The 21,423-nt window shown below is 39.0% G+C and overlaps 1 protein-coding gene across 1 annotated transcript; it reads left to right on the forward strand.

The window, feature by feature from the left end:
- dlst (dihydrolipoamide S-succinyltransferase) lies at positions 1–18,017 on the forward strand. Its single transcript, XM_059519475.1, has 15 exons — positions 1–151; positions 867–900; positions 1,020–1,059; positions 1,174–1,235; positions 1,761–1,835; positions 1,915–1,970; positions 4,167–4,275; positions 5,356–5,517; positions 5,675–5,757; positions 8,072–8,169; positions 13,835–13,965; positions 14,507–14,580; positions 16,080–16,163; positions 16,536–16,703; positions 17,458–18,017. Exons 1-15 carry the CDS (start codon positions 2–4, stop codon positions 17,590–17,592), a joined length of 1,461 nt encoding a protein of 486 aa, XP_059375458.1. The 5' UTR covers position 1; the 3' UTR covers positions 17,593–18,017.
- The last annotated feature ends 3,406 nt before the right edge of the window (positions 18,018–21,423 follow it).

Below are 21,423 nucleotides of genomic sequence, written 5' to 3' on the forward strand. Positions count from 1 at the left end.
TATGCTCCGAGCTGTTTCCGGTTCGCGGCAGCGCTGTTTCCGGTGCTGTGCCGTGAGAACTGCAGTGCGCTCGGTCTTTCCCGACAACATGTTATCCCGTTCCCGCTGTCTCACCCGGAGCCTCGGGCGCTCGATCTCCGCTCTGCGACAGGTACTTGTGTGTGTGTTTGTGTGAGCCGTCAGTGTCCGGTCTGACCGAAAGACCGTTACCCGGCGCGTGATGATGGCGCGCGTGAGCGGTAGGCCGCGGCCCAAGGGCAGCAGGACACTCGCAGCAGAACCGAGAGAGAAACGAAGAGAGATTTTAACGCACATCACTGACGCGCACACACGCTTCTGCTGTGTTACACGATGTGTTCATCAAGCTTTAATTACACACTGAAGAAGAGTGAGGTACACTGAGGAGCGTCACGAGCGCGAGCTGTCACTCGATCAATAATAACAGGCCTGATAGTCACCGTGACGTCAGAAGTGTGTGTGTGTGTGTCTGTCTGTCTGTGTGTGTGTGTGTGTGTGTGTGTGTGTCTGTCTGTCTGTCTGTCTGTCTGCCCTCTGTGTGTGTGTGTCTGTCAGTTAAAGGGTTAACTATGTTTATATATCTGTAAAAAGCCAGTTCACGTTTCTGTAGTACTTTATACGATGGGGATTGTTTCAGAGCAGCTTCAACAGTAATAAACAGCAAAATAAATGATGAAAACTTAGTCAAATATGAGACAAATCCTAAATCTGTCTAAAAAGACAGCGCTGTCATTTTCCGTCCTGTCTTTAATTGTGGCAACATGGGGAAAGAGGTTTAAGTAAGTGTGAGTTTTGCTGCTTGGTCAGTGTTGACTGATGGACTGCTGTCCTCTTGTTCTTCTGTCTAGAGTAACAGTGTTCTCGCTCGACGGGCCACATCAGGTGAGTTTACGAGCTCGCTCACATAGAAGGTGTTTCTGTAAGAGTACAGGTTTAACAGTCTCGTGTCTTTCTCTCTCTTAAACATGATCAGATGTGCCTGTGTCTGGTTTCTCCTCCAGGTATATCAGCGAGTCAGTGTGTCACCGTCAAAAACGGCCCGTAAGTATCAGTGACATCTGCCGGAGGATCCCTGGCTCCTGGCGTTCCCAGCAGATTCAGTGCACGGATCTGACCGGATTGTGTTGTGATGTTGTGTGTGCTGTTGATTTCCAGGAGCTGTGAGACCCGCTCGAGCGTCTATCAGATCAGATACTTCAACACCACGACCGCTCACAGTACGTTTCAGCACTAAAATAAGCTCTGGTGATACTCTGGTGCTAAAGAAGGGTTGCACAGCATCATGATCATCAGTTTGCCTCGCTTTTTAACTCCTGATAAGATTGTGTACCTGTTAGAGTGTCAACACAGTTCTGTCACTTATTTAAGGTCACTTTTCTTCTGAAGGTCAGGGTCAGCCATCACTGATTTTAAGGTCAAAATGAGTTTGAATTGTTGTACTGAAAAACAAGACAGAAATACTGAAGAAGAACATTCACTTTTTTTTGTTGCAGTGATCAAAGATATTTTTGTAAGATCTGTTTTGAATATATTTTTTTTCTCCAAAATTTTGCCATAAATCATTTTCTCATTTTTTCATGTTCCCTTCAACTTGGTCCTTAAATGTAAAAAAAAAAGAAAAAAGATTTACGCTTATCTTCCTAAATCCTGCAGGAACCTTGTTCAGTGGTGAACTATAGAGTCAACACCTCTCTCCAGTTGCACAGCACAGCTTCCACTTTAACGGTCTTCTGTGATTGCAGGGAATGAGGTTCTCACAGTGAATACACCAGCGTTTGCTGAGTCTGTCACAGAGGGAGACGTCAGGTGGGAGAAAGGTAAGAGGAGTTCAGCAGGTGTGCAGGAGAGACGTCTCGCCCCGTTAGACCCCGTTAACCCTCTTCTGTGTGTCTTCAGCTGTTGGAGACAGCGTCTCTGAAGACGAGGTTGTCTGTGAGATAGAGACCGATAAGGTAAGAAGCTGTTTTGAATGTTTAGGAGACTAACAGTTACTGTTTAATTATTGGTCTGTGCACCCATTTGTCAGACGCACATCTGTTAGTGCCGTGTTGAGCAGTGCATTTATTTAAGAAAATGAGTCGCGTTAAAAATAGTTCAACCTTTGATAGCGTGCCTCTGGACACCTGCCTTCTGTTCCAGGCTGTATTTGGTAGCAGGAGTGTGTCCTATTTCAGCAACCATTAAGAAACCTGTCCGATGAACATGACTCTAACATTACAGGGCTTCCTTAAAGAGTTAGTTCACCGAAAAAATGAAAATTATGTCATTAATAACTCACCCTCATGTCGTTCCAAACCCGTGAGACCTCCGTTCATCTTCAGAACACAGTTTAAGATATTTTAGATTTAGTCCGAGAGCTCTCAGTCCCTCCATTGAAACTGTGTGTACAGTCTACTGTCCATGTCCAGAAAGGTAAGAAAAACATCATCAAAGTAGTCCATGTGACATCAGAGGGTCAGTTAGAATTTGCTGAAGCATCGAAAATACATTTTGGTCCTAAAATAGCAAAAACTACGACTTTATTCAGCATTGTCTTCTCTTCCGTGTCTGTTGTGAGAGAGTTCAAAACAAAGCAGTTTGTGATATCCGGTTCGCGAATGAATCATTCGATGTAACCAGATCTTTTTGAACCTGTTCACCAAATCGAACTGAATCATTTTAAACGGTTCGCGTCTCCAATACACATTAATCCACAAATGACTTAAGCTGTTAACTTTTTTAATGTGGCTGGCACTCCGTCAGAGTTCAAACAAACCAATATCCCGGAGTAATTCATTTACTCAAACAGTACACTGCCTGAACTGCTGTGAAGAGAGAACTGAAGATGAACACCGAGCCGAGCCAGATAACGAACAAAAGACTGACTCGTTCATGAGTCAAGAACCGTTTCTGTCGGACACGTCCAATTCGTGAACCGAGGAGCTGATGATACTGCACATGTGTGATTCAGCGTGACGCAGACCGACACACAGAGCGCCTCAACCGAACTGATTCTTTTGGTGATTGATTCTGAACTGATTCTGTGCTAATGTTATGAGCGCGGGTAAACCGAAGGCTTGAATCAAGGGCAGTCATCGCAAATGACGTCATTACGTCGAGCTCAAAAGAACCGGAGAACCGTTTTCTTAAACCGGTTTATTGAATCGAACTGTCCGAAAGAACTACTGGTGATCTGAAAACCGATGCGACCAGTTCTTGACTCATGAACGAGTCAGTCTATTGTTCGTTATCTGGCTTGGCTCAGTGTTCATCTTCAGTTCTCTCTTCACAGCAGTTCAGTCAGTGTACTGTTTGAGTACATGAATTACTCCGGGATATTGGTTTGTTTGAACTCTGAGGGAGTGTCAGCCACTTTAAAAAAGTTAGCAGCTTAAGTCATTTGTGGATTAATGCATATTGGAGACGCGAACCGTTTAAAACTATTCAGTTCGATTTGGTGAACAGGTTCAAAAAGATCCGGTTACATCGAATGATTCGTTCGCGAACCGGATATCACAAACTGCTTTGTTTTGAACTCTCTCACAACAGACACGGAAGAGAAGACAATGCTGAATAAAGTTGTAGTTTTTGCTATTTTTGGACCAAAATGTATATTCGATGCTTCAGAATATTCTAACTGAGCCTCTGATGTCACATGAACTACTTTGAAGATGTTTTTCTTACCTTTCTGGACATGGACAGTAGACCGTACACACAGCTTCAATGGAGGGACTGAGAGCTCTCGGACTAAATCTAAAATATCTTAAACTGTGTTCAGAAGATAAACGGAGGTCTCACGGGTTTGGAACGACATGAGGGTGAGTTATTAATGACATAATTTTCATTTTTGGATGAATTAACCCTTTAAGAGCATCCCGTCCGCTGGAGCGGAGTTGTTATCGAACCTCAAGGATAATAAGACCTTAGTTTAGTTTGAGGAACAAAACTCCATTTTGAAAATGTATGCAGTTTAATCTGAAAAGTGGTTAGCTTCACAGAAATCTCTGCTGTGTTTGTTTGGTGTTAGGTATCTGTAGTCTGTGTGTGTGTGTGTGTGTCTGGTGTAGAGTTACGGTGAGGCGTTTGTGTGTGTGTGTGTGTGTGTGTGTGCGTGTGTGTGTGTGCGTGTTTGTAGTGTAGAGTTAAGGTGAGTTGTGTGTGTGCTGCAGACGTCGGTGCAGGTTCCCTCTCCAGCTGCAGGAGTCATCGAGGAGCTGCTGGTTCCTGATGGAGGGAAAGTGGAAGGAGGAACTCCTCTTTTCAAACTCAAGAAAGGAGGTCAGACATGTTTGTTTTTGCTAAATATATATTAAAGAGCACCAGTTACACAAAACCCACTTTTACATGGTGTTTGGACATAAACGTGTGTTGGTAGTGTGTGAACACAACCACCCTACAATGATGAAAATCCACTAACTCCTTATTTTTTTATACCCATTAAACCAAATCAGTCTTATTAGACCTGCTGTTTTGATGTCACATTGTTTAGGCCCCGTTGACTGACAGACTGCCGTTACAGTGCTTAGCTAACGTTGGAACCGTGTTTTATTTCTCCTTCGTCTGTGTGACTGGTTCACACATCTACAGCCGAACACTGGTTCTCTCGCTCTCAGTCATGTTGCTTCTACTGTTTATAGCTGTAGGTGTGCAGATCAGAGATGTACAAGCCACGCCCACTTCTGAAGACCAGGCGGGAATATGCAGCTCATTTGCATTTAAAGTGATACACAACAAAACAGCTCTTTATTAGAAACGTCGCAAAAATGACATTTTCCATGATCTGTGGGGTATTTTGAGCTGACGCTTCACAGACACATTCTGGGACCACCCAACACCAATATTACAGCTTATGAAAAGGTGCCTAAATGCATTAATCATTACAATCATAAGCTGAAGCCAGTTCCTAACGTGTTCAGTATGTGTTTAACTGATTACATGTTCACTAACCAGATAACATGTAACCTATAATGCACTAACTCTGACCAAATACTTCCTGTTTGTAACAGGTGAAGCTGCGTTTAAATGTGAATAAACGTATTAAAGCCAAGGAAACCTTACTTGTAAAAAACAAAACTAATTTTTGAAGTCTTTATTAGGGCAAATTAATAATACAAAAAATAATAATAAAAATAAGATTACTATGGTCTAAGATCACATTGGAGAATGGGAGTATTACAACAATTAAATGTAAAATTAAATTAAAGATATTAGCTCAAGAAAACCCCCGATTTAAAATGTCCATCTTCATCATAACCACAACCAGAAATATAGCGTCTGGTCTTTCTGTGCTAGGAAGTGGTTATTATTATAAACGAGTGTTGGTGTGCTGCGGTGGTTTCAGCTCTCACTGTGTTTCAGCTGGAGCTGTTAAGACGACAGTAGCAGCAGCAGCTCCTCCTCCTGCAGCAGAGACTCCTCCTCCTCCACCAGCTCCACCTACTGCTCCAGCTGGAGGACCCATCCCCACCAGCATGCCCCCTGTACCCCCAGTGCCGGCCCAGCCCATCCAGTCCAAACCAGGTCAGGACAAATCTGATGCTGCACATTCAGTAGAGCTTGAGATTGGTGTACTGTGATATTAACTTCGACTATTACTGATGCTGTTGTTAATAAAGGTTTGACATGAGTGCATGACTGAATAATGCTGAAACGCTCTAGCCTTGTGTCTGTGTTGTAGTTTCAGCCATCAAACCCACTGCAGCTCCTGCTGCTGCTGCTGACACTGATGCTGGAGCCAGAGCCGCCCGATCGGAGCACAGGGTAAGACTCCTCACACCCGCTGTCTGCAGCAACACACGGTACACTTAACACTACTGTACAACATGCATCACAGGGTAGAAAACACTTGCTGCGTGTGACTCGAGTCTGCCATTCAGGTCCAACTTTAAAACAAGCATTATTGTTATTTTTTATTGTTTCATATTGATCTGTTTGTCACTTAAGCAGACCTGCCAACATGTACGCATTTTTCGTACTCTGCACGCATTTTGACGCATAAGTACGCTTGTACGATTCAGTGCTCTCTAGGTACGCATTTTGTTGCTTGCATTTCACCGATTTCAGTTTCTACGCAATCTATGACGCTGATCCACAGCGTGTAAGTCGAGTGAAAAGCTTTCGGCCAATCAGAGCGGTGCATGTTAACCCGCCGCCCACCTGCCCCTCCTATCCACAAGCTTCGTTGGCAGTTAGAAAAGTGGTGGAATGGCTTGAAATCTAGAAGGTTTTAGACAGGCCAGGTGCTGATTAACGTAAGATAAAGGTAACAGGCTATGTTTAGCCTAATTGAATTTATGAACATTAAAAATGACCTTGTCATCATAACAAGCAGTCCAGCTGTGACGAGCTCAGTTCTGTTCACACGTTCATGTAGGCTAACATGTAAGGGTGGCGCTGCCAATAATGCACCTAAATGCACTCAGAGAAATGCACATTTCATACGGATTAACGTTACATACGCAGAGAGCAGTCTGTTTTCTTTCGTTTTGAATTGTTTTGTTCAACCCTCTTGAGTCTGTTAACGTCTATACGCATTATGAGTCATTTTCTCCTGATAACCCCGAAAAGAACTTAAATTACACTTTCAGTTTTACTCGTACAGATAAGAGCAATACATCCATCGAATCTGTAAAGGGTCTGCTTTTATTTGTATACAGACATAATAACAACAAAACTTTGTGCACTTATAAAATAAAGATAACAAACAAGGTGTGCTGTCTGCGCTGATCTTCATTTAGACACGCATCATTAAAATGAACTGTAACTCTGTGAATACTCAACGAAGAGACATGAGAGAGATATCTATAGAAAGCCTGACATGCCTACTTTTAAACTAAACAAGTGCTGCCAAAAACAGATATTCTGTGAGAAAGTAATCCATATGAAAACAACGCAGTGTTCGTTTTTCACGTCTCCCTTCATTATCTTCTAATTCGACCACGCCCCGCGCTGAACGCTCTATTCAGATTCTAATGTTAAATAAAGTTTTTATTTATTTTACTGTTTGCTTCGCGATGAGAGGAATAAGACATAATTCACCCCAAAATGTGATCTGTGAAAAAACCTGAAAAAAGTAGTACTTGTAGTACTCATAACATTTCTTCAAGGTTGGCAGGTATGCTTAAGTGTAGAAAGCTCTTAAATGAATTTAGTTCACTAGAGGACCTATTTAGTAAGATTTTGCCTGAAAAGGTTTTATAATTTTATTATGTGTTCATTTAATAAATCTTGTATTGTATTAATTGCTGTGTTTGTTTGCTTGGCTTTTATTGTATTTATGTGACGTTAGTATCTTTGTAATTAGATTTTGCCATGAAAATAGCCTCAGATGGAATTAAATACTACAATTTATTTAGTAGCGCTTAATGCAGTTATTTGCTATTAGTGACCAAACAAGATGTTAAACACAAACACTGTAGTATGGGAGACCACCAAAATAATGCTTTTTCTTTTGCTATTTCCAGTCATTAATTTGGATAATCAAATCTCATAGTCTGCTCATTGACTTGACTTCAAAATGTGGTGTATTGGCAAAGCATATCCATGAACACTTATCCTAACCTTGCCCCTCATGAACCTTCATGTTCAGTGAGCGCTTCAGTTTAAAAGTGTAAGAATGCAAGGCAAGCGCTTCGCAGGTATGTGAGCTGTTTTTCAGCAGCATGTTTGATTCATTGTTTAAGTGGGTTATTTTAGATGGGTTGTTTATACTGACCTTTTTTTGTCTGTCTGAGAGTTTTTTACAATATTTGTTTAAACCATAATTAAATTAGTCATGAACTTAAACAGTACAAATGTGAAAAGTAATCAAGGCGTTGTTTATCAAATAATAAATGTGTAACTGTTAAATGCCATTTGGAGATTTTCATGAACATTTTGAGTGATGCCTGATTGTTGAATCAGTGACCTCAGTCACTCTGTCTGTGCTCTTTAAGAAAATCAAGCCAAATGAAAAAGTGCATTGAATTAGTCTCTAAATTAACACTGCTTTTTGCATGAAATGATATTAAAAATAGTACAAATACTGCAGAGGCCCAGCGTTCCCTTGCTCAGCCCACTTGTGGTTTTGTTTCAGGTGAAGATGAACCGCATGAGACTGCGAATCGCTCAGCGGCTGAAGGAAGCGCAGAACACCTGTGCCATGCTGACAACCTTCAATGAAGTCGATATGAGGTCTGTAACCGCAAACAAGCAAGATTATACAGTCACTGGTGCTTTGAAATGTGTTTTTAGTACCCTACCAGTCAAAGGCTGGTGCTCACCTACTCAGTTTTGTTATTAGGATTGTCTACACTTCAGGAAAAAAAGTGATTAACTTAGAAATAACACAAGTTGAACTCTAAGGATAATGAAAACATGACATTAGGGCTCTGTAGTGAGACACATTTTACCATTTGATGTCCATTCATTAGCCTGCGATTTCAATTTTGATCTCATTTCATTTCGATATCTATCTATTTATTGGATATCAAATTAAAGCTGTAAACTATCAAATAAGCCCTCTCACTTTGTGCATTTCTAAATTACATTGATTTGTTAACAAACATTTAAATTGCACTTATGGCAGTTTTGATGATAAAAATCTGTTATATAATAAAATTAGGGATGCACGATCATGATTTTTCATGGCCGATTCCGATTTTTCTACAAGCAAACTAGCCGATACCGATTTCAGATTTTTTTGAAAATCTTTAAGCAACAAACAAGAAAGAAGGAAAGTGTGCATAAACAAGATGTTTATTTGGTATTTAATAGGTCAAACTGGCTTTTGGTTATTGAAAACATTAACCGTAACCATCTGTAATTAACAGCAGTAACTGCACAGTAAGTAGCCTACATTCAATACAAACACAGACGGTACAGACATCAGCATTTAGCTTTTGTTTTTGAATTGGGTTGAAACTACAGAGAACTGGCCTTAAATTAAAAGATTAAAGGTCCTGTGACATGAAACTTTTTTTTACCATTAATATGACTTCCCCTAGCCTGTATATGGTCCCCAAGTTTCTAGAAATGTTAATCGGTGTAAATCGAGATTTTGCTATCTTTCTCTGCCTTTGAGAAAACGGAAGCTCAAACGGCTGATCTTGAATCTCCTCTTTGTGACGTTGTAAAGAGAAATGTTACCTCCCCTTTCTCTGCTTTGCCCGCCCAAATATTTACATATAATTCAGTCGCAATGTCAGCACAGGCGTTACAAACAGACTTTTATGATATGGATTCGACAGCACCGGCACAAACAGTGAGTAACAGTGTTCATTAATACCTGATCTGTGATCAGTGATTTCTGATGTGTAGTTAATCATTCAAGTTCACACAGACTTTCTTTCTAAATCGTTTAATACTGTTTATGCATCAGTGAATCAAGCCAGTGACTAAACGATCAACTTCACGTCGTTTCTCTTAGTAGCATGAAACAAATCTGTTATTTAAATTGTGATTTAACTACAGAGAGCGATCAAAGAACGCTCCCTTTTTTTCGGAGCTGTCACACATCGCGAGTATATATTATCTGCACTCTTGCCCAAACTGCCGTTACAATGAATGACGCTGTTATGCTGCACAACAAAGCTCTTACTGTATTCATGTGTTTGCTGTTAGTTGTGGTGAAAGCATTTTGTGAGAGAAAAAGTGTTGCAATAGTGACGAGATCACTGCATTCACGCGATAAACAGACTCTGTCTACTCAATGCTGCTCATCACTGCAGCCGTTCATGTGATGGGAAAAGATCGAAAAAATAATTATGTAATCAACAAATCCACGATTCGTTAATCTCGACAGCTGTAGTATATATATATATATATATATTTGAGAGGGGTTCCACATGTAATACGCATTTCGAATGCAAAGATGTCAGCCAATCACAACAGTTGTCGTTTACTCAGAGTCTCACAGCAGACACGCCCCTTCAAACAGAGCATTCAAGCCAGAGGGCTAATATCAGGATATAAAAATGCTTTTTATTTCTAAATTTTAAATGTAAAAATCATACTAACAATATAAGCACACCTAAGGAAACATTAAAAAGCATTTAAAGAAAAGGAAATAATCCATGTCATGGGACCTTTAACTGTAACCATGTGAAATTAAAGGCAATAACTGCATAGTTCTACAGTCCAAACAACACAATCAACACACATTCAATAAGAGGTTTCTTAATCAGCATTCAGTATTTTAGTTTTTAAATTTGGTTTTAAATTTAAAACAAGGTCTTTACCAGTGAGACTAAATAAAAGTATGCTATATGAATACATTATTCCAAAATGTTAAAAACAATTAATGTTGGTGCGAATAAAACTAAGATTCAAAGTGTTTCATTCATCCAATTAAAAAATAAAATAAAAATTAAGGTAATGATTCACATCTATATTTTTGTTACTTGACCCAATGAAAAATAAATAACTATTGTCTCAAGTTAAAAAATATAGATGTGAATCATTTCCCTAAATTTATTTAGTTGGATGAATGAAACACTTTTTCAGTGTGCTACAGCAGGTGATTTTAAAATCAAATTCAGTTGATATAATTTTAAGGTAAAAAATAATAATAATAATAATCCTATACAAAACTGACGTTTACTTCTGGCTTTTCAAACATGTATGCAAGTTCTGCTTTACAAAAAAAAAAAAAATTCAGCTTTGTCACGGTTTAGTCTGCTTCATTTCTCATCCAACACACGAGAAGTTGAGCTGAACATGCCTTCACTGTCTCTGCGTGTGCAGGGACAGATACAGTACGCTCGCGCAGCTTCAGTGAGTGCTGGAAAGGGACTCTTATTTTGTGCAGTCGGCTGTTCACTTCCTGCTATCTGTGCCTCAGACATGAAGCTCTGCAATTCCAGTGCTGATCGGCTGCCTGTGTCCTGCGCACAGATTTCGAAATACTTCCACACAAATGACATGATAGTGAATGATTACGATGCAGTCTGTGCACGTGGGGCGCATTTCCGGAAAAATCGGCCAAAAAAAGATCAAAAACCGTCCGATTGCGTATTTTAAGCAAAAACCGTCTGGTTCCAATTTATGGCGGGTCAACCGGTGCTTCCCTAAATAAAAATGTATAAATAAAATTAATGATATAATTTTGTCTACACCAGTTAGTTGTCAAAATATGAACATTTAATCAGTGGATATCATAATGGATTTATGTAAACATACATTAAATATTCAATAAAAAATACAATACAATAATAAAAATAGTAAAAATATTAACATAGAATATGCAATATAATTCATATATTCATCAAAAAGAATTCAAAGTCAAAACGTGGCATGAGTGTTTTATATTAATTTATCTTTGAAGAACACAGACTGTATTCAGAATAGTTTTGATGTGATTTTGATTTCATCTTTCCTATAATGCCTGATGAAGCAGCGTTTCTGAGCACAGCTGCTTTGTTTACAGCCGTTAACAAGGAAACATTTATATTTCTGATGCTCCAAAAGTGCCTCCTGCTGGGAGAGAATTCATTAGCATTTTCTGCCTCTGTAGAGTTATTTGTTTTTTCTATCTGACTAACAGGTTTATGGACGTTGAATGTCTTTTCTGTGATGCATGTGATTTTGTATGACTATCGATCACAAGCTGTTTTACTGATTTTTTTCGGCGGTTGAATCACTTATTACAAGAAACATGATTCTTTTCAGTAAGTTATTGTGTTTCTTTCTTCCCCAACCCTTGATGTTCATGTTTATTCTGTGCTGTAAGTAGTAGTAAAGAGGAAGAGGTGATCGGTTCACACGAGGCTGCACATAGCTTTTAGCGATTATTTGATGGCTGGCGTGCTACAAATGATGTTTAGTGACGTTTTGATAAACATCAAACTAACTTTCCTCTAAAATTGAGGAATTGATATTTTCAACCCAGCCCTACGTGACACACATAGTTTGAGCTGCTTCTTTGTCTAGATATCTGATCCAACTCAATGCATTCAAAAAAATAAAAATAAATAAATTATAAAGTTACACATGCATACTTGTTTTTTTTTACTTGTAAGCCTAAAACGCACCAATTCCGGTAAACGTGTCTAAACGTCTGCCAGCTAGTGTGCAGTATAGAGACACATGTGTGTGTTGACAGCCCTGTGAAAATGTTGCTTATTGGCCAAACCTGATTAGAAGCTGCGCAATGCCCATCCAAATGGTTATAGATTGGCATCTGGCCTACAGGAAGAGATTTCTGAAACCCAATCTCCACTTAAAGCGCCGAATGTAAATATTTGGTCCTAATGTTGGTCAAAACAAAGATAAGAAGGGCAAAATGGGCTTTATTAATTTACAAGGAAACGTTAATGTCCACAACCTCCCTCGCTAACCCCTGAAGAGGACACTTTGAGGATTTCTCCCCAGCGCAAATGGCCGTATTAGCTTTCAGCTGCTCGGGGTTGGTGTTCTGCCGCTAATCTCGTTGGCATTGATGGGATGGAGGAAGACTCTGCCGGTCTGGAGTCGAAGGAGCGCGCTCGTCTGCGGCCCGCGAGCATCTGCCTCTCTGTCCCTCGAGACGCGCCTGCGGAGGGAGCGTGCGAGACGCCCTGAACGTTATGGGCTATTATGACAGGCCAATAAGATTTGAAGGCTCTGAAAAGTGAAGATTTTTATCACGTCTTCTCCCCTTTCTCTGAGAGCGTGTGTCTTGGGACGGTCCTAATTCCGTTAGCGGAGAAACCGGAGAGGATAAACGGTGTTAGAGACAGGAAAATAGAGAATTACAGTCTCGGCCCTTTTCACTCAAAACCTGGCCAGACTGTCCACAACATCCTCCATCAGTTTGAGTCGGGAGACGGACCGCTCAGACCGAGGAGCTCGCTTGAGGCCCATCAGTGCTGAAGAGGTTTTCCTGAGAGTACTCAATATAAAATAGAAATTAGGAATGAGTATTTTAGTGGGTGTGCGTGTCATGGCGATTAAATGATTTGAATAAAAATGTGCTGTTGATGAGAGAATTTTTTTTTTTTTTAATATTCCAATAAAGTATTTGTGTGGTTAACAGAAATATGATGAGAAACATAACAGATTAGAAATGAAAATATTGTATCAATGTTTTCAAAAGGAAACATCTAAAAGGAATATGATCGTCCTGTTCCAATCATATTCAATAATGAAGGGCTTTGCCGTTGACACACACAAAAAAAAAACTTTACATTGATATGTTTCTAATAATCTAAACTAGTAATTTTTCTCATCAGTTTTGTCAATATTTGAAACCATCGTGTTCACTTTAGAAGTTTCTTTCAAAAGCATTGATAGATTATTAATAATCTAATGTGTTTGAAAAGGTGACATTTAAAACCAATATGATTGTTTCCGATTTTCCAGTCATACTCCATAATGTCCGGCTAAAGGGAATGATATTGTTTCAGATAATCCAAGGATAGTCAGTAATGCTGGCCGTTGCTGAAGACTGGATGAGCGTCTGTAAAACTGAAGCCCTTCATTAAAACTCAACCAAACACATTTTCCTGATTTTAATTATCGAGCTGATTGCACACTTTTGAAGCCATAGTATTTCAGTAGATCGGTGCATTAAATCCATCATATTGCTGAATATTAATGATATTTTAAGTCAATCTCCCAAACGGAACGGAAAATATCTCAACCATTATAAATGCACTGTAACCTAGGTCTTTTAAAGTCATCTGATGATTTGTGCAAAGAACTTCAATTTCAGACTTGAGATGATTTCAGAAGACCTGGAAACAGTGGTGCAGTCACATGCACTGCTGTTTATAACACTTAAAGGTTGACTGTAAATCTCCATAAAGAGCAGCGTGAACATGCTGCTAAACATCTGCTTTTGGAGTTAGTAACTGTTTCTTGTTGTGTTCCTCCATGACAGCAACATCACAGAGATGAGGATGCAGTATAAAGATGCTTTCCTGAAGAAACATGGCATCAAACTGGGCTTCATGTCTGCGTTTGTGAAAGCGGCTGCCTATGCTTTGACAGAGCAGCCTGCAGTTAATGCTGGTACGTACACACACACACACACAGAGAGAGCTCAGCCTCAGCATCTCACCACTTCATGTCAAGCGTGTGTGGTTATGTGGTCGTCTGTTCGAATCTAAAGAACACATTTCACAGATTACCTTTCTGTCGCCCCTCCTCTCTTTCCTTCCAAACCTCATTGGCTTGGCCTACATAGACAGGCACGTTTAACACGGTTTCATCGGGACAGTGTGTGTCTATATTTGCCCAGAGCCTCTCCATTTCATGTTCTTCATCAGAGACTTGCATGTTCCTGCGGGTCGCTGCGCCCTTCAGAGTCATAGCTAACTAACAAAAGATTTGCTTCCAATGAAATAAAGGTTAACTGAAATAAACAATTCAGCTTATTTTATTTCAGATAGTTGTCTAAAATAAAATAATAAATCTTAATCTGAAATATGAAGACCAAAAAACTAATAAAAATGACGAACAACAAAATTAAATCTAAAACAAGACGAGAAAAAAACAAGTTAAGTATTAGACAACTGCCATGTACATTGAAATCTGTTGTTTTAATTTGCAGTCATCGATGACACATCCAAAGAGATCGTGTATCGGGATTATGTGGATATCAGCGTGGCAGTCGCCACACCGAAGGTAAATCCTACATTTATTCCTCTTGTGCAGAAACTCAGCAAGGACGCATTAAATCGATCAAAAGTAGTGACAGGGAAGACATTTATAATGTTACAGAAGATTTCAAATAATTCAAGTAAACGCTGTTCTTTTGAACTTTCTATTCATCTGTGAATCCTGAAAAATAAAATGTTTCCACAGAAAATATTGCCTACTGTATATCAGATTTTTTTGGCTGTCTGTTTACACTTTCCTTCACTTGTGACCCATCTCTGATTCATGTGTTCACACTTGCCATACCATCTGAAACATCACATGTGTTGTTGTCATTTACTGCCTCCACATGTGCTTGTGACCTGTGCTGACAAAATGAGTCACAAAGAGTAATTAAAAAAAGACATTCTCCGTTAAAATACCTTAAATTATTTAGGATTTGTTGGAATCTGACAAAAAATGACTAAGCTACCCCCATTTGATTTTGTTAGTGTTTAGTCCTCTGTCTTTTCTTATTATTAATTACTATATTAATCACAATACAGCTATTTTTTATTTTATCTATGCCATTATAAATTAGAACAGATGCAAGAAAAATAACAAAACAAAAAAAAACCTGTAGAACAAATATCCTAGAAGAAAACAAATAATGCATTACATTTCTAATTGTATATCTAAACTAAAGAATTCATGTAGATGTTAAATAACTTAATGTTAAGTGTGTTTATTAGAAATGAATGGAGTATTAAAACTAAAAAAGCAGTTTAGCGAGTGATTCCCTTTTTTTTCTTTTATTGTTAATTAACATTAATGATACCGATGTACTATACTGTGATGCACGGATCTAATGTAATGTTACACATCAGATGTTTCCCCCAACAGTTCGCCAAGTGTTCACTTAAACAGAATTTGTGAATTCTGAAATACTGTAATAATTCTGTATATGTGTGTTATCGTGATTGTGCGTCGTTACATGCACACACTTCAGATTACAGTCCTCTCAGAAAATGTACAAATAAAGATAATTTTAGATGTTTAATTACTACTAGGAACATTTTTTTCAAAAGCTCAAATCAGCCTGTGTAAATTTACACTCACTTTGCCAGCTCGGGTCACATATGACGTCATTAAACCGTACCAAAAAGCATACTAAAAGTACCAAATTGTCGCAGTTTTAATGACGTACAGAACGCAATGCCTCAGAGAATCCAATCTGTCTGTTTACATGAGTCGCATTGGCACATATCTGATTTATTTCCACATATGAATAAGGCCTGAAAATGATCTTGAAATACCCAAATGCATGTGCTTTTTTCCTGTTTTGGGTCACATTTGAGGCCTTAGAATGATTTCTGAAGATCATGTGACACTAAAAACTGGAGTAATGATGCTGAAAATACAGCTGCACATCACCGAAATACATTACAGTTTAACAGAGACAGAAGAGTGTTTCTGTGTAGAGCAGCTGTTGTGTGTGTTAGGGGTCATCTCTGGGCCGTGTGTGTGACAGCTCTGTCGTCTCTCAGGGGCTGGTGGTTCCCGTCATCAGAGGAGTGGAGGGAATGAACTTCGCAGACATCGAGAGGACGATTAACGAGCTGGGAGAGAAGGTGAACGACGAGCTGCTGTCTGAAGACTCGCTTATTCAGCTGCAAATGGAGCAACTAACCAGAAATCTTTATTTAGCTAAATATGTGACATGACCTAAAAAAACAGCGGTGGTAAAACTGATGTCAAGTGAAGGGGAAAAATCGAACCGTCTAATTTCTGAAAAACGCTGCGGTTTATTCCTCTAATGCTGTTTTTAAGCATGTTTCACATTCATGCACCGAGCAGACACTTTCATCCAAACAACACTAGTTCACCAAAGAGCCTACAATAATCAATGTACAGAACCAGATTTATGAGACGACCATTAGGAAACAAACGGTTTTCTTCAGGTCTGGCTCGGTCTGACTTGTTCTCCTGTGTTTTCTGCATAGGCTCGTAAGAACGAGCTGGCCGTGGAGGACATGGACGGAGGCACCTTCACCATCAGCAACGGAGGAGTGTTCGGATCCATGTTCGGGACTCCCATCATCAACCCGCCGCAGTCGGCCATCCTGGGCATGCATGGCATCTTTGACCGGCCCGTGGCCATCGCTGGGAAGGTTAGAGGTCACGCTCGCGTGTTGTCTGTGTCGTCACCAGTCGCTTCAGGAAATGAAAACCCCATTCATTTTCTCCATAGGGACATTTTTAATAATGATAATAACTGTTCAATACAGAGCTAGTGTTTGAGCTCTCGGGTTGTGAATTAATCGTGTGTGCTTTTAATGAAGCCATCCATTCCTGTTATTTAAACTTACGTTTTTTTTTAAGATGGAAAAAATACGTTATAAATAAAATACCTATGATTGTCCAAGCAGTCTCCACCAATCAGAGACGGGGAGAGAAAACCATGCCAGAACAGCCCTTCAGCCCCAGCCACTGTGGAAGTTCATAATCTCCACCCAAATTGTTTTTAACAATATAACAGTGACTTTTATTATGGGACTTTTTTTCTCACAAGATTATTTCTTACAACTGCCTTTTTTTCTTTGGATTGCAAGCTTATATCTCACAGTCACAAGTTTACATCTTGCTGTTCTGATGTTTGTTTTCGCTCAGAATTCTGTCTGAGATTACATTTATTTATAATTAATAACTTGCAATTATGAAGAAAAAAAAAGTATGAGTTGTAAGTTTATAACTCGTGAATCAAATTCTGAGAAAAGTCAGCGTTTCAAACTAGAAGTTGCAAGGAAAAAAATATTTGTACCTTTTTTATATTTATATTCCATGGTGGAAAAAAAAAAAAAAGTCCATAGCCAAGTCCCATGAAGCACAGCAGTGATGTGATGGAGTCTCTTCTGTCGTGTGCAGGTGGAGATCCGGCCGATGATGTACGTGGCTCTGACGTACGACCACCGTCTGATCGATGGCAGAGAGGCCGTCACCTTCCTCAGGAAGATCAAGTCAGTGGTGGAGGACCCTCGGGTGCTGTTGCTGGACATGTGAGCGTCACACACCAAACACCTCCTCATCGACCCACACCCATCTGTACTCTGGGAACGGACGAGGGATTGATGGAGTGGGGTCTGCTTTGAGTAGTTTCATGTTGAGTTGGTTTACCATGTGTATGTCCTCTGGGATTCACTCTATTATGGAGGAAAGCAGTTCTGTCATTGTATGTACAAGTCAGCGCACAAAACATGCCCTGAGCAATTATTTGTTTCTAAATGGGGACGAAAGGATGGTAGTATACAGTATATCATATTTAATGTCTTCAGCGTAAAACGATGGGAGCAGCTGAGCAGAAACACTATGTTCCAGTCAGTTTTTGTACACGAGACCTGGAGGCGTCCCAGACCATCAGATCCTGTCTGCCTGTGTAAAGAACCAAAACTATATGAGACTTTAAACAATAAAATCAATGAAATGCTCACGCTCTCTGACGTCTTTCTGTGTTTGTGTCCACTTCAAATCAAGATGATACAGGTCTGTTCACACACGCATCAGCATCTCAAGATCATTTTATTAGTTTGGATTAAATAATTCCTTCAGAAATGTAACCGGGCTGACATTGAGCAGGAGGCTTATAGTGAGTTTAATGCTGAACAATTGCTACAGATATCGTTTCTGAATTATTTGCCATGCAAAATCATTTTAACAGGGTTGACAAAACAATATAAAGAATATATAGAGAGAGAAGTTGTACTATTATATTTTTGTGAATATTTTGAATTATAATTTTTATATTGTTTATTTTAGTATTTTGAAATGAAAGTTAGAATTTTAATATTTTATTTCAGTTCATGTTTACGTCTAGTTACAGCTAATGAAAATGTCTGTGGTTTTAGTTTGTTAAAAATAACCCTGGTGGGGACACAACTAGTACTTTATGCAAACTAATACTTATTGAAGTTCTATTTTTGTTTTTATTTATGTTTTTGTTAGTCAGTTTTTTTGTAGTTTTTTTTTTTTATCATTTATTGTTTTTATCTATATATGTTTTATTTCAGTAAAATTAACTGGCAACTTGAAAATTTAAATATTTATTTCAGTTAATGCTTACAGTTCCAGGTTAGGTGTTTTTTATTTTATTTTTTTGTGGGTTTAGTTTTAGCTAAAGATAAAATAAATGTGGTGGGGACACAACTTCAAGTCTTTTTAATGGTGCATTATGCTGACTAAACTGTAAGCTATATAAAACAGGATAGAGGTGGATCTTGTACGAGTCCACACATCTTGCCTTTTTTCTTCTAATGTGCATGTCTACATTAGAAGAGGAATAAAAAAAAAGAGTTGTTTTGTGGAATGATTGAGTGAATGCAGACGCTGCGTTCAGACTCAGATTCACATAAAGCTAAGACTAGAGAAAAATGTTACTGATGCAGCTCATATGAGGTTAACTTTTCCTTTAAAACCAGAGTGTGTGTGTGTGTGTGTGTGTGTGTGTGGTTGTGTTTAACATGCATTCTGGGGTTCTGGAGAATATGAGAGTTAAGTTGCAGTGGAAAAATCTCATCCAAGTCTTCATGTTCAGGGCCGGATGTGGTGACAAGAGCGTCTAGTTTGGACACATGCTTAGGATGCTTTGAGGTCACTTGGTTTGTTATTCTCACACCTGAAAGATTAGAAACCATAAACCTACCCTGCTTTACTATTCCATAAACGTGGTTTATTTAATACTCTTTAAAAAAAAAAAATCAACGATCATATTAATAAAGAGGACATGTGTTACTACTAATCAGACGTGCATGTTAATACATTTGTTCTGACTGATAATATGCATTTTTTTGTGCATTCAGAAGCATTTTTAAGAAGGATGTACGATAAACTAGTAAGAAATGAGTGATTTTATTAAATGCAAATGCATTAGAAATGGAGATGACAGAACACATGACTGAATGGTGTTCATTAATATTGCATTTGTGCAAAGTAATAATGCCCCAAATGTGCGCCGATCGACCCGTCTGCTCTCTGCAGCTTCATGCAGGTCCATTTCTTTACGAAGTGAGGAAAACTGGGACAAAGAACTTCATTTTCCAGACATTTGAAGACAACTGTTTTCACTGCAAGCATGTAGAAAACTGCTGATGTGGAGACATTACTCCTGCTGCCACCAGATGGTGGTAAAATTACAACAATGAACCACAGATGTATAACTGTCCAGAGGTCTTTGGGACTTTTTAACTCCATGATCTTTCAGATCTTCTCGAAAGATTCACCCACTTTCATTGTTTCTGCCCATCAAATTAAAATATAGTTGTTTTACACTTCCATAAGTGATGCTGAAAATGAAATCTTGTTATCTGCACTTTCGAAAAACTCTAAGTCCATGTTCGGATTAACATATTATGGATTATGCATTACGGCCAAATAAAGATTCACAACCAATATTTTCAGGGTGGTAAACATTCATAAATGTGCTCTTAAAAAAAGGGGAAATTCAGTCTCAGAATGTAAACCTGTGCTCGTCTTTAATATCTGGAGGCATGGCTGGACTGGCCATTGGGCATACCGGGCATTTGCCCGGTGGGCCGACGTGCTTTTTGGGCCGATATATCTCTTACTCATACTTTTATTTATTTTATTTTTTTTAACGGCCCATAAAATTTGTACATCGGTGGCCCATTCGTTTTGTTTTGCTTAATTGGCGGCGCTGGGTTTGTGCCGGTGTAATGCATTGGTCAAAGTCAGTGTTAGTTTTTTTTTCTGACAGACCAGCCCATGAAACAAATAGATCAGCGGCCCATTGGCTCTTTTCTTGATTGACACTGGGCTGGCCCAATCACAACTTTAAACGAGTGAGCGAGCAGTGTCAGTGTGTATCTGTAAAAAAAGATGGAGAAGAAACGCAAGGAATGTGCAGATAAATAGCGTGAAAAAATAGAACCAGGCCCTTAAAGCAGACACTGTAAGCTGTGTCAAAATATATGTTTTCTGACCTTCATCAGCTCCTGTGGCAGATGATGATAGTGAGGACGGAGGATCAGGAGAGAGATGAGAAAGTGTAGAGCCTGCGGTAAGCATAACTACTTTCAAAACACTTAGGCCATGTCATAAGTGTAGATTATTACCACATCTGCATAGTTGACGATTACCGCAATTCACTAGAAATTTAATAAGAGGCGTTTGTAAACCATGTTTTCCGCCAAAATAAAAGCATGATGCAGTTTGCGTCAAAATAAAAGATCATGTGCTTATCCCTTTCAAGTATAGAAATTGGTACAACTAATTAAGAAAGTTTCCTTTATTTTTTTGTGCATTTGTTTTACAAAATATGGCTATTACTGTCATTGGATTAATATTATAACTATTTATAGGTGTAATGTAAATAGACACTGTAACTAAAAGAGGTTTGAATTTTTCTTTGTTTAATTTGCACACTGAATATGGGTTGGAGCTTTTAATTTTGAACTCTCAAAGTGCACCAGATTAATGAATGTAACTTTAAACTTTAAAGTTGTAACTTTCTCACGGGGGGGCATGCCCCCAAACCCCCCTAGAAGGACCGAGAACACACCACCATAGTTTTAACAAAAATCCTGTAAGAAACACTGGTATTGCTATGCCAGAGCCGCATATAGCTTGTTTTAGGATTCACCGCTGTGGAGTATAGTTCAACTGTATTAATAAATATAAAATTTTGACTTATTTCATCTGTTAACTCTCTCTCGTTCCTATACTCACTCATTACATGGCATTAGTGGTTTTAATGAATAGGAGTTGGTATGCATATAATTAAGGGCATGCAAAGATGGGTGGTGTTTATGATCATATAGTGGGCCGGTCTGGGCAAAAATGCCCGGGCCGATTTTTTGTCCCAGTCCAGCCCTGTCTGGA

The sequence above is a fragment of the Carassius carassius genome, chromosome 31 (genome assembly GCF_963082965.1).
Source record: "Carassius carassius chromosome 31, fCarCar2.1, whole genome shotgun sequence".
Classification (NCBI taxonomy): Eukaryota; Metazoa; Chordata; class Actinopteri; order Cypriniformes; family Cyprinidae; genus Carassius; species Carassius carassius.